Here is a 13,391-nt window from a genome sequence, read left to right on the forward strand (position 1 = left end):
TGTTGAATCAGTTTGATTGCCATTTACATTGTAATGTCTTATAAGTCAGGAATAGTGAGGTAAAATAGGCTATAAGTTGTTCTGTACAGCAGGCAGATAAGGAGAGAGATTTACCACAGTCACTAATCTGATACTGTTTGTGCTAAATATGGTTTCATTCACATCTGCATGACATTTAAACTTTGAGAACATGTCTAAATTTAACTTAAAACACACTCAGCACTGCAGATATACAGTTGCTTCACTGCTTCATGCTTTCTTAGACTGACCCAGTTATATCAAGTCTACAGAGTAGGTTGCAGAGACACAGGTGGGAGGGGTTCTTTCCATGTACAGAGAAAGCATCCCGATGCAATTTTGTATGAATTTGTACGATGTTATTTGTGTGAAAATGTACAATTTTTGAAGAAGAAAAAAACCCTGCAAGCATGAAAGATCCACCCCTAAACCTAACCATCAGTGGGGCGTAAGCAGATCATACAAAAATGTGCGAATTCATATGAATTAACCACAAATTCGCAAAAACATAAAATAGTTATGAATTGCCATGAGTGTGTATTGGAGAAGGAGTTTGAATGAATGGCACAAATATGCAAAATTAATAGTGTTTTCTTGCTTTTATTTCAGATGTTTTACTTTATAGTCAGCATGAAATGAAAGTTGCAATAGTCTTGTCTTTGCTATTGTGACGTATATCCGAGTAACGGATTCTCGAACAAGGAAAAATGTAGTGCAGGACTTGATTTTGCCCATTGAGAATTGACAGAATCCTTGTGGTTTGCTATTGCTGTGATGTGATGTGATGTGAGTGACAGGTTGGCCCGCCCTCACACAAGTAAACATGTCATCAGAGAAGAGAAAAGATGATGGTGATGCAAGAGGGAGGGGAAGTTATTTTGATTAAAGATTACGAGAGCACATTAATTAAAAATAAAAAATTATTATGTGCACAGATCAATTTATAATGAATACTGCAATATTCCATACAAAATATGAATTGCCACTTTTGATGTCATGGCAAACAGTAATGAGGAGAGATGAGATGAAGGAGACAGGAGATGAACATTTGACTGACCCTGGATTAACCTTGGGTGTGGTATGTGTGTGCGGTGGGGGATGTTTCATTCACTGCAACTTTCTAAAAAGTGTTACCCACAGGTTGTCTCGGTGGCTGGGTCTGGGAATCAGGGTTGGGGGCATAGAGTCGAGATAAAATTCAACATTTTAATTAGGCATTAAACAGTGGTCAGTCTCAGTCTCTCACATCACTAAGTCTGTCTGTTTGTGGCGTCTGTTTCCAGAATGACTCACAAATATTTTGAGGTCAATGGAAAACTCTGCACTTTAACATCATCACACATGTGCTCACGTTAAGTGATTTTTCTTGTAGCCTACATTTGATGTTAGACGCATTTTAGAAGCTTCAGACATGAGTGGGGGGCAACAGGGCTGGAGAGAGTTGTACAGTCCGATTTATCATCAAATTAGTTAGGCCTACTGTATTTTACTCATAAAGTGATGTCATGGCTTTTCAGTTGAGCAATGCTCTTTATTAATGTTGCATTTCATAACTAACTGCAATAGAATAATTAATATTCTTTAATTGTTGGAATTTATTACACTACTTTCTGGAATAGGCCTTCCACATTTTGATTGGTCAGTGTCATTCTTCATTCAAATAACTGGTCTGGACCTATAATTTTACCAGTATGAATCAAAACATTGTGAAGTTAGCACTGAGAAACAGTCTAATATGTTTTTAGATTCTATTCGGTTTGATATTCTGTTATGTATGGAATGAAATTTAAACACTTTTTAAGTTGTTAAATGACACCACAGCAAATATGAATTAGTTGAGATGTTGAGTAATCTATGAGTGGGTCATAAATCACATGCCCTCATAGGGAAGTAAACTACTGAAATAAAATGGCGACTTATGCGTTTTTTTCTTCTTCTATCTTTTAATGAAGCACCCTATTAACCCCTCCTTGTTCTGCAATGGATGGATGAGCGCTCTCAGTCATCGGCGCGCAGACACAACAGAGGCGCGTTCACGAGCTGCGAGCTCTACTGAGCACGTGAGCGTCAGCGGTCAGAAACAATGGCTCGCGCTGATCGATATGTTAAGTGACGGTCACAATGTGCCAACCAAGTAGGCGCAAAGGCAACCTATAAAACAAAACATATAGACCACAAAAACCCTCAAGGGTGTGTGAAAAAGAGAGATGATTATTCTTGATGATTATGCAATTACGCAGACTACATGGCAACAGGTTGGACATGTCGGAGAACTTAAACAAGCTGCACTACTTTTCAGTTCCAGACAAATAACCTGATCGTGACTTACAGTAACAAAATGTGCAGTGCATTGTGTAACTTTGGTACTGAAGCAAAGTGAAAATATCAGCAAACCAGAGGTGGTAGCTACATTTCTGGAAAAGGAAAAGCGAAACTGTTGCAACCTGATGAAAGTGAGAGAAGTGAAATAAAGTAGTTGATTTAAAAGAATTCCTGGGAAATAACAAAATAGCAGATTTCGAACGAATATCATTCTAAGTAGATTTCAGGGTAATTGGTTCCATAACTGAACACCTGAACTTTGTTCGAATTCGAAAAAGTATCGAATGATGTCAACGGTTCTGAAACGTGTAAGCTATTCGTTCATTGTGACGTTATTAAAGTACTCTGACTGTGTGTTTTGAGCTCTGAATTTAAGCGCTACAATAGCTTACTGTAGAATCCACGTTATGATATATACGGAGACCAGTGCAGTTCAATTCTCGAACAAATGACTCTTAAGAGCCGGTTCTTTTTAGTGAATCAAAAACACTGAATCAGATAATCTCCCATGTCCTACTACTCGAATTGTAAGGCTCGTGAGACTTGTTCATATGATTGTTCATAACGTATTTTATACACATTATGAGTTGTGTTGTTTTCAGTGTTGTTAAATAAAAATGAATAAATTGTTACCACATGTTTGTTTAGTATTTGTATTTAAAATGTGCATTTATGCTGCCTCTAATAGATCTATCAAAAGTCACACAAATCTGTGTTTTGCAGGAAAACACGTTTTAGATTTGTATTATATTTATTTCTGATTTGTAATATATGTTCTGTTAAAATATGAAACGATCGCCACTTGGCAAATTAAATAAGAACACTTTTTTAAATGATCATAGGCCTAATTTAAAAATAAATAAATAAATAAATAATCTCGAACCGGACTCGTTAAGAGGAATCGCGATCGGAACCATCCTTTACGATTCCGTCACTTACTACAGTACAGCCTCAGTACCGCAGAAACAGCGCTAAGCTTGAGAGATGATGCCCGGACCCCTCACGCTCTGTTTCCCACTGTTTTCCAAACTTTCACTCCCACTCAGAGTCCACATTGTCCTCTAAGAAACGCACTGCCACCCCTCCCTGCCTTTTTACCACGAAAAACACAATATAATTGTTCTAAAAGAACAACAGAGGACGATTAGCGCGGAACGAAAGGCGCTCTGATGAGTGAATAGTAGAGAGGTTGTACGCATGCGCAGGACCTGAGGCGCCAAATTTAGCGGGAGGGAGAGAGACAGCCCTAGCTTTGTCTGATGGATCTGTTTACAATATCGCACACTCCGCTAGAGAGCTTAATATCAGCACTTCCTCCTCGAAGAGGAGCTGACAGCACTCAACTTCAGCACACTTGAGGCGAGCGCACTCATCATCACCTCTCTACCCTCTTCTTAAACAGCGGGATGGCGAGGCGGCACAGACACAGGTGAGATTTAAGTTTTATGCATTTTGATGAACTTTCGCGCATGTATTTCCTTATATTATGAGACTGCGCTCCATAGTCACATGCGGGCATTTAGACGCAAGGCTAGATAGTTCGTGCTGATACCATTACATTTATGAAATGCGTGCTCAGAAATGTAGCGCTTATATTTGGTTGCATTTTTCCAAACGCACGCATCTCTCCGCGGAATGTTTATTTCTTCTGGTTGGGCTGCGCCGCGCTGAACAGGTGGATGGCATGTGCGCTCCCCGCTCGCGCCCGCGCGGAGGTCTCGCGCTCGTGTTCATTTACATTTTCATTCATCCACCGTGCGCGCAGGTAGAGCGTGTGAATCCGCTGGACAGGTTACGGCGAGATTCGGTACTTCCCCAAAAAAATCACACACTCATTTTGATTCAGAAACAATTGACGAGAGGCACAATTTCAGCGGCAACGTAGTGTGGTAGAAAAATAGCGGGCGATTGCAGAAACCTCTCGGCATGTTCGTGTGTTTTTTTTTTTTTTGGATTAATTTTGAGATTATGTGTGAGCCGGATGGATTATGTCCACTAAATTTTCTAAATCCGCCTTACAATTGTCGGGATTTGGAACAACTAGTAATATTATAGTTTTAAAGGGATAGTTCACCCCAAAAATGAAATTCTGAAATCATTTACTCACTCACCCTCATGCATGAATTTCTTTTTTGAAAGCAAAAAAACAAACAAAAAAACCCCATAATATATATATATATATATATATATATATATATATATATATATATATACATATATATATATATATTAGACAGAATGTGAGGGTCTGACAGTCTCTTTTCACTTTGACTGCATCTTTTTTTCCATCCATACAATGACAGTGAATGGTGACTGTGGCTGTCATCCTGCCTAATATTTCCTTTTGAAGAAATATCAAGGATTTTAGAAGAAAATAAGTAATGCAGGTTTAGCATGAGGGTGAATAATTGATGACAGAATTTTCATTTTTGCATGCACTGTCCCTTTTAAGTTTGTGTTTAAAATTTCAAAGCCATCATGCAGTTTATATGCATGTGCTTTTGCATTAGAGACATTTTAAAAGCTCAGACGACAGGCATTTGATGTTGTATTGGTCACATAAGATCACGGTAAACTACTTAAGACTCAGACTGATGTTTTTAAAAATTCCTTTGAATAAGGTTTCAGCCACAGTGAGTCTATTCTGACATATCTAAACTCACATGTACAATTAGTCAACAACCCTCATTGCACACTAAGATGAAACCGTATCTATTTGACTATTTTTTTTTTTTTTTTCAGTGAGCTAGCTGCGTTTTGAGTTTTACATTTCCAAGTACTTGTAGTCAAAGAAGTGAGCTATCATCTTCATCTTTCACTTTAAGCACTGGCAGTAAGGATACACGTAGGTTTAAAAGTACGTATACACATACACCTGTAGCACAAAGAGCAGGAGAACATTGTTCTCCACGTCTGCTTGTGCTCTATTGTGATTGGCCTAGAGCTGGCCAGGTGAGATGGTTTTGACAGTACCTGTGCAGGTCTGAACACGCTTCCATCCTGAAACAGTGCCAGTCCACACACACGTTCTCTGTTTCTGTGGAAACCAAAAACATCAGAACAGGTTTCTCTGAGCGTGTCCCCCCTGCACCCTAACCTGCCGGCTGTACTGGTTCATCCACTCTGGTTTTGTGTTGACTGTGTTAGCGCTTAATTTTACTAGAATGCGTGATATACTTATGGGGGTGAAAGGGTGTTTTTTTTTTTATGCATGTCAACAACCACGTCTAACATTTTCAAGAGGATCTGCTCGTTTTTCCTCATCCTTCATGTTTGCTTTTCTGCTGTTTCACTATCCCCCCCCCCTCTCCTCTTTGGTTATTACCCTACTCTCCTTATCTCACAATCTTTCATTTACCCTCCCCACCAGTGTTTACAGTAGCGACGAAGATGATGATGATGTGGAGATTTATGATCATGACTACGATGGTCCTCATGCCAAGACAGGAAAACGCCACCTCGGCAAGACACGCTGGACCCGTGAGGAGGTATGCAAAACTGTTGCCTGGCTTTGTTTGAGTGTTATTTTTTTGTATAACACTTTAAAAAAAAAAAAAAAAAAAAATTAAAAATATTTCTTGTTTTGATTTTTTTTTTTTATAATTACAAACAATGCTAAATTCATATTTTAAATATTATATATACATATATATATATATACACAGTATATATATATATATATATACAGTATATATATATATATATAAGTCACATGTACAAATGTGTGTCTGTATATATATATTGTGTGTGTGTATTATGTACTTTTTAATTATATAGTTTTAACATAGCTATTCTTCTGATACATAATTCAAAGCAAAAAAGCTTTCATTGTTTTATGGTCTTGCACACACTAAGTTTTAGATTTTTGCACCTTTTGACATTCAAATGTTTTAGAGTAGTGTTTTTGGCTGCTTTGTTTTATATTGTATCCTATGTATTTGTTAAAACTTAGTTTAGTTTAACTGATAACTTTATTCGTCAAGTAGCTTTTGTGAGGTGTTTATTTAATGGAATATCATTTATTTATTGTTTGTTTAACGATACATTATTTGATTATGTATTTAATGCCATAATGTTGACTGTTTTTACAGGATGAGAAGTTGAAGAGGCTGGTAGAGCATCATGGTTCAGAAGACTGGAAAGTCATTGCCAGCTTTCTACCTGTGAGTCTGTGTGTTTGTGTCTATGATGGTTTAAATGTGTGTGTATGTATGTGGCTTGTGTATTTAAGCTTTAGGGGGTTAGGTTAGGTTATGTTAGGTGTGGTGTTTTATATATGTGCATTTGCATGTGAATAGCCAAAGGATCAGGTACTGTAGAAGTGTGTGCACGTTTTGGAGGATTTTGCATAATTGGGTATTCCTCATTGGTTGGCCTAGTTTGGAACAGAGTCAAATGGGGGGGATATGGCAAGGTTTCAGAATCCACTGTGCACCTGCAAGCACACACGGATGTACAAACACACTCACACACACACACAAATGTGCACTCAGGTAGAAGCATATGTTCACATACAAATTTCTCAGGCACAAACACATACAGTGCACACACATACAGATGCTAAGCTTAATGCAGGGGAAAAAAAGCATCTAGGCTATATCTAGATACACGTCAATCTCAACACATGAACAAGAATTAGAAACTAAAGCTGTTTCATTTCTGATTCACTCTGTGGGGTTTCCGAAACACCTGGGATCTCAAGCCCACTGAACTCATATTAAACACAAAAATTACTTTAATTCAAGTTACACACCACATTGACAATCCAAAATTAGTTTCCATTCTCACTGTACTTGTGTGTGTGGGTGTGTGTGTGTGTTTCACAGAATCGCACAGATGTTCAGTGTCAGCATCGCTGGCAGAAAGTTCTCAACCCTGAACTTATCAAAGGGCCGTGGACGAAAGAAGAAGACCAACGGGTAAGACATCTACAACCTGACACAAAATAACCATACCACAACCAATATGTTACCTCATATAACCAAACTACAGCCACAGGATTGCAATTACACAACCAAATAATCCACATGCACTTGAGGAGGAAAGTAAAGATCCATTGAGCGGGTGTTGTGTTGTAATGATTAACTGGCGAGACCAGGTGTTTCTCCATTTATCGTCATTTTTATGACCCAGCAGAAGTCATTAGCAGGTGTATTTCGCAGATATTCATCGTAATACCACTATCTGTATCTGTGTGCAATCTTAAAACACTTATGCAATGTTAGTTCCCTTTCTCTCTGGGTTTGTGCTGGCCTCCAGTACACCCCCTCTTTCTGCATACACCTCCTTTTCCTCAATCACTTGCTCACCACAATTTTCTTTTCTCTGTCTCAGGTGATTGAGTTGGTTCAGAAGTACGGCCCCAAACGTTGGTCTGTGATCGCAAAGCACTTAAAAGGGCGGATCGGTAAGCAATGTAGAGAACGCTGGCACAACCACCTGAACCCTGAGGTGAAGAAGACTTCCTGGACTGAGGAAGAAGATCAGATCATCTATCAGGCACATGAGAAACTTGGAAACCGATGGGCTGAGATTGCCAAGCTACTCCCGGGCAGGTAAGGAAATGCAACTTAAACGCTTATATTCTACGTATTTGTATGTGATAAGGACAAACTTATGTTATTTTCTTGTCATCAGAACCGATAATGCCATAAAGAACCACTGGAACTCCACTATGCGGCGGAAGGTCGAGCAAGAGGGCTACCTTCAGCACGCCGCTAAAGTCAGCCCCACTCCACTAAGCAACGGCTACGCTAAACCTCACCTCCTGAACTACAATCACACACCGACCAACACATCCATGCCTGCCTCTTCCATGAGCAATCAGTATCCGTACTACGTGTCTGACTCACAACGGGTACGAGAAAACATCTCTCTCATATGTTTACCTGTTTAAATAATGGTATTGTTGGGCATAGAGTAAAATTACGATTCTGAACTCTTCAGTTGGTAATATATCTTTTATTCCCCTTGTGTTCAGGTGCCATTTCCACTTGCTCTTCAATTGAACATCTTGAATATTCCTCAACATGGCACTGCTCCTATCCAGGTAACCAATGAGTCAATTAAACTGTTCTGTATATTAAGCAGAGATGCATTAAACTGATCAAGAGTGACTGTAATATAATGTTTCTATTTCAAATAAATACTGTTCTTTGAGCTTTCTATTCATCAAAGAATCCTGAAAAAATTAAGCAGCACTACTGTTTCAACATTGATAATAATAAGAAATTTTTCAGCATATTTGAATGATTTCTGAAGGATCACGTGACACTGAAATCTGGAGTAATGATGCTAAAAATTCAGCTTTACCATCACAGTACATTTGTTTTTAGTGCGACCAATCTGACGTGTTTTCTCTCTATTGTTTTCAAATTATTTCGACGCTCCTAGTTTTTTTATATGATCGCATTCAGTTCAAACTCACAACTCGGACAAAATAAAACATTGAGTTTTGTTCATTTTGCTTCATTTTGATTCTTGTGATACAGAGACACTACAGCGAAGAGGACCCCGAGAAAGAAAAGAGGGTGAAGGAGATCGAGATGCTCTTGATGTCAACAGAAAATGAGCTGAAGGGACAGCAGGCACTACCAGTAAGTGTGTGTGTCTGTGTTTTTGTGTAAGTGTCTATGTGTGTGTGTGATTAATTGGAGGAAGCATCTGGGGGTCTATTTCACATTCTAACTGCTTGGCTAAATTATGCAATTGTGCCTTATCACACCACAAGCTCTGTTTAACTCCTTGTGCAACTCCGAACCCCCTCCCAACACTTCACATCATTCAACTCAACAAGTTCCCTTTCTCTCTGACTGTTCTTCCTGCATGCATCCCTCTCTTTATTTCGCTTAATTTCTGCCGCTCACTCCCATACACAACCTCTTTTTCCCTCCCTCTCTCGCAGATTTCCATGAACGGCTACAGTGGGTGGAACAGAGGCTCTTTGACGGACAGCTCGGTTGGCGTGTTTGTTTCAGTCCCGGCTCCATCCCTAGACCAGGGATGCCTTCCAGAAGAAAGCGCTCATGGCAACACAAACAGCCCAAACAATGACTCCAGCTCCAGTTTACCAGAGTTTATTGATGCTATTGATTCGGTAAGAGACCATAATATAGATCATCCTATATTAGATCTAAAAGGAACGGTGACCCTGTAAAGGTCAGCTGATAGCCACCGTTTAGTTACCTGTCAACCTCGGTGTCCTCACATGATCTCGTCTTCTCAGGCCCCATCTATCTGGGCCAACTTACACTCTGATAGGAGGTTGCCTAAAACTGAAGCTAAGTCCAATCAGGGTTTGCCCACCCACAACGATGACAGCAGTGCCCTCACATTTCTTTGCTCTACGCCCAAACATTCAGCCGTCAGACACCTGCCCTTTTCTCCCTCTCAGGTAGCCTGAAACTTCTCAGCATAAATCAATCAGTCACCCAATAACTCAATCATGAGTATCACTTATTATCTGAGCACCATGAATCAATCTCTTCACACTAACACATATCAGTCTGCATTAGTCTAAATGCGTAGGATTCATTTAAAGGTCATGTAACCATACATAACATGCATTTATAACACCCATGAGTGTTTTTTGGGTGTCATAATGTGTGTGCAGAGGAAAAGATATTAGATTGTGTTACATCAGCTCTTAGTGCTACACTTTTTACCCCTTCGGAATGACTGTGTAATCAGTGCTTGGCTGTTTTTAGGGAATTAGTTTCCTAGTGATGTCAACCACTACATAACCAAGACAGCATTTGACTTTAATATCAGAAATCGAGTTATATTAATTAACTACTAGGGTAGGATAAGGGTTTGGTTTAGGTTTAGTTGAATGTAATTCTGCCTAATGCATAGATATTACTATAGTAAATTACATTCAAATAAATTACCCAACTTTCAACTTTCAAGTTCAACTTTAAACATTTGAATTTGTACGTGAAGGAATGCTGCATTGTTTTCTTGACTGCCAGGGGCAAATTGAACGGAAATTCTAGTGAACAACGCATGCAATCACTTTCTATTTCCTCTGACAGATTTATTTTGCACTTGACAATTTTATGCTTAGCAAATATTAGCATATTTGTTCATTACAAATATTTGTTTTTCATTACATGCTAGTGTTGCTCTTTTAGCCTAGTGACAGTAGTTTATTGTGCATGATGAATCTTTTGAGGTTTATGCTGATTTTGACCCCTTTTTGAGATCCTCCTACACCTCTGAATGTTAAATAAGTGGTTTGCAGATTAGTATCTGATTGTTGCCTTCCTTTCTTCCTCTCTTTTGTAGTTCTTTAATGCATCAGTGAGCCCGGACTCAGACAGTCAAAATGTACCGGTCACGCCCTCACCTGTCTGCTCCCAGAAAGCACTGCAGCAAGACCTTGCTCTTCGGCCTCAGAAGGAAAACGAGCTGTAAGGGCCCATTTCAATACTTTTTGCATTTGTAATGGTTCTTTATGTGATTCTTAAAGACGTTTCCCATGCAGATATAAAGCATAATCACAGGGTGAATTAAATGAATGAGACTTAATGAGATTTATGTGATTCTAATAAAACCCTGAATAATATTAATGTACATATGGGCGTTCTGTTTCAGGTTCCGGACCCCCAACCTGAGGCGTTCTATCATGGAGTGCTCTCCTCGCACACCCACTCCATTCAAATCCACACTGACAATGCAGGACACCAAATACGGACCTTTGAAAAGGGTGAGTCTATAAACATTTTTTACATTAATTTTTTTTTTTTTTAATATATATACTGTTTATGTGTGTGTGTGTGTACTTGTACAATTATCTTTGTGAGGACCGGTTTGAGTTTTAGACCATCAGAGTGATGACAAAGATAGTAAAGGGACATTTTGGCCAGTCCTCACTTTCTGAGACCCCATTAAAGGCCTGTTTGAGGGTCAAGGCTTGGTTTTAGGGATAAGGTTATAAGTAGGAATAGAGTAGGTTTAGGGTAAGGGTTTGGGTTAGGCACTTAGTTGAGATGGGTAGGGTTAGGGTAAGGAGCTAGAGATTGCATTGTGTCAATGAATGTCCTCAAAAGATAGATGTAAAATAATGTGTGTGTGTGCATTTCATGCTCTCTGATATTAACATTGTATGCTATTTTGTGTATAATTCAATATAAAAAACTAAAACTAAAAAAATAATTTTAAATGCTACATTTTTAATGCACATTGCTAAAGAATTAATAGTATTGCATTATATATGCCAAAGGTAATCTGAATGTAAAAACAGGGGAATGAGCACAATTAAATATCCAATTAATTTAAAAGCATTTAATATCGGCCAATAACCAATATGGAACCGATACATCATGCATCACAACTTTGGAATATTTTACTCAAGACTCTATTCTGGTTTCAGGCCCACAGCCCTTCATTGAACTCTGGAGTGGTTGGTAATATTAAGCAGGAGCCTCAGGAGTGTGAGATCAGCGTCGGGGGGGTGCATCTGGAACAGCCCCCCCTGAAGAAGATAAAACAGGAGGTCAGTTTGGGCTAATGTGCGCCCCTTCATTTGAATACATCTCAATGTGATATTCAAATAGCAGAAATGAAAAACGTCTTGTCTGTAGGTTGCTATTTGAATTTGTTCAAGTCAAACTTGTCTGATCCATCTGTGTAAGAGTGGGGGTGTGAATTGGATATTGAATATTGGACGTAGGATTATGAAAGCAATAGACTGTAATTTCTGCCTGGCGGGTTTGTATATATTCAATAATTGATTGGGATCTATAGGTGGAGTCGGCTTGTCTGCAGTGGGAGGAGCAAGATCTCCAGACCCAGCTGTTCCCTTCCAGTGGCTCCGCCCATGACATGCCTGTGAGTATCTTGATTTTGTTCGTAAATGGATGTTGATCTCCGCCTCTGTAAATAGTTTTCATTTATCAGTATTATTTCGATATTTGACGACTCCGTTCTCTTTGGGACTTATAGGATCTGTTGACTAGCTCTGTGCTGATGCTTCCTAACGCAGAGAAAACTGAGGACGGACACAAAGCCGCCCAGCTGCCCCGCAGAGCCATGGGAAGTCCTCTGCAGGTACAGAATCTATCATGAGACCCTTATACACACCCATTTAAAATGGGTGTCCAGATACAGTATTGAAATGAAAGATTTGGCTTAAATATGTACATATATCATGTACGTGTACTAAACTTTATAGCTCATTTTGTAGTAGCACATATTGACTTTATGACTGCAGGTGCTGAATTGTGCCATAAAATTGTAAATGTGTGATTTATTAGACACTGAAGCGTATGCTATGCAAAACCAGAGCAATCACCTTCAACTTGGACTTTTTCTACTTCTCTCCATCTTTACTTCCTCTCTCTCTGTATCCTTTTCTCTCTAGCAGCAGTTGAGCACATGGGAACAGGTGCTTTGTGGGAAGACGGAAGAGCAGACGATGCCCTCTGAAGCCACGCACAAATACCTCAGCAATTATTCTTCACGAGCACTGGTCATGTAAAGAGACAGATAGAATGAGACAGAGACAAATATAGAAAGGGAAGAAGAAGGAGGGAGAGTGAAAGAAGACAATCGTTCTGAAAAGAAGTAAAAGAGGAACACTTCAACACTTCTAGTACATTATTTGGGAGAGGCTTCAAGCCATTTTGTAGACTGCACAGTTGATGTTAGTCGCCAATGTTTAAGCTGTGCCGTCGCTTATTTGATTTGAGCAACCAAAGACATTATTCGTGTTGTGTTTGATTTAAATTTAATAATATTGTATTATATATTTTGTATTATATATGGGAAATGAATTCTCTATGTGGGTTCTAATTTTATGGATTTTAATATAAGGAACAATTTGCAGTAATTTATTATTATTTTATATTAAGAATAATAATTAACTACGATGGCCACCTTTGCCAGTGTTTGACCCCAGTATTGCTCACTTCTTAATCGCTAAATGTGTGTTAATTGTAAGGAGCTTGTGTCCTCCTAGCATTATCAGAATCATACACCTAAAACTACACAATATTTGTACTCCATATCTGTGGGTGAACAACAGAACTGCCCTTGCAGAGATCGTATGT

The 13,391-nt window shown here is 38.9% G+C and overlaps 1 protein-coding gene across 4 annotated transcripts; it reads left to right on the forward strand.

The window, feature by feature from the left end:
• The first annotated feature begins 3,596 nt into the window (after window positions 1–3,596).
• On the forward strand, window positions 3,597–12,891 carry myb (v-myb avian myeloblastosis viral oncogene homolog). 4 transcript variants are annotated; one of them, XM_079848726.1, is made up of 16 exons: window positions 3,630–3,769; window positions 5,711–5,828; window positions 6,432–6,503; window positions 7,167–7,259; window positions 7,675–7,895; window positions 7,978–8,197; window positions 8,321–8,389; window positions 8,832–8,936; window positions 9,245–9,436; window positions 9,566–9,733; window positions 10,627–10,751; window positions 10,936–11,047; window positions 11,714–11,836; window positions 12,088–12,171; window positions 12,286–12,390; window positions 12,704–12,891. In XM_079848726.1, the coding sequence occupies exons 1-16, from the start codon at window positions 3,747–3,749 to the stop codon at window positions 12,818–12,820; spliced, it is 1,947 nt and encodes a 648-aa protein (XP_079704852.1). In that variant the 5' UTR covers window positions 3,630–3,746; the 3' UTR covers window positions 12,821–12,891. The 4 variants fall into 4 exon arrangements, with proteins under 4 accessions (XP_079704855.1, XP_079704854.1, XP_079704852.1 ...); XM_079848727.1 differs by having other exon boundaries at window positions 12,707–12,891; XM_079848729.1 differs by lacking the exon at window positions 9,566–9,733 and having other exon boundaries at window positions 3,597–3,769; window positions 12,707–12,891.
• The last annotated feature ends 500 nt before the right edge of the window (window positions 12,892–13,391 follow it).

This window comes from Squalius cephalus (genome assembly GCF_949319135.1).
Source record: "Squalius cephalus genome assembly, chromosome: 18".
NCBI lineage: Eukaryota > Metazoa > Chordata > Actinopteri > Cypriniformes > Leuciscidae > Squalius > Squalius cephalus.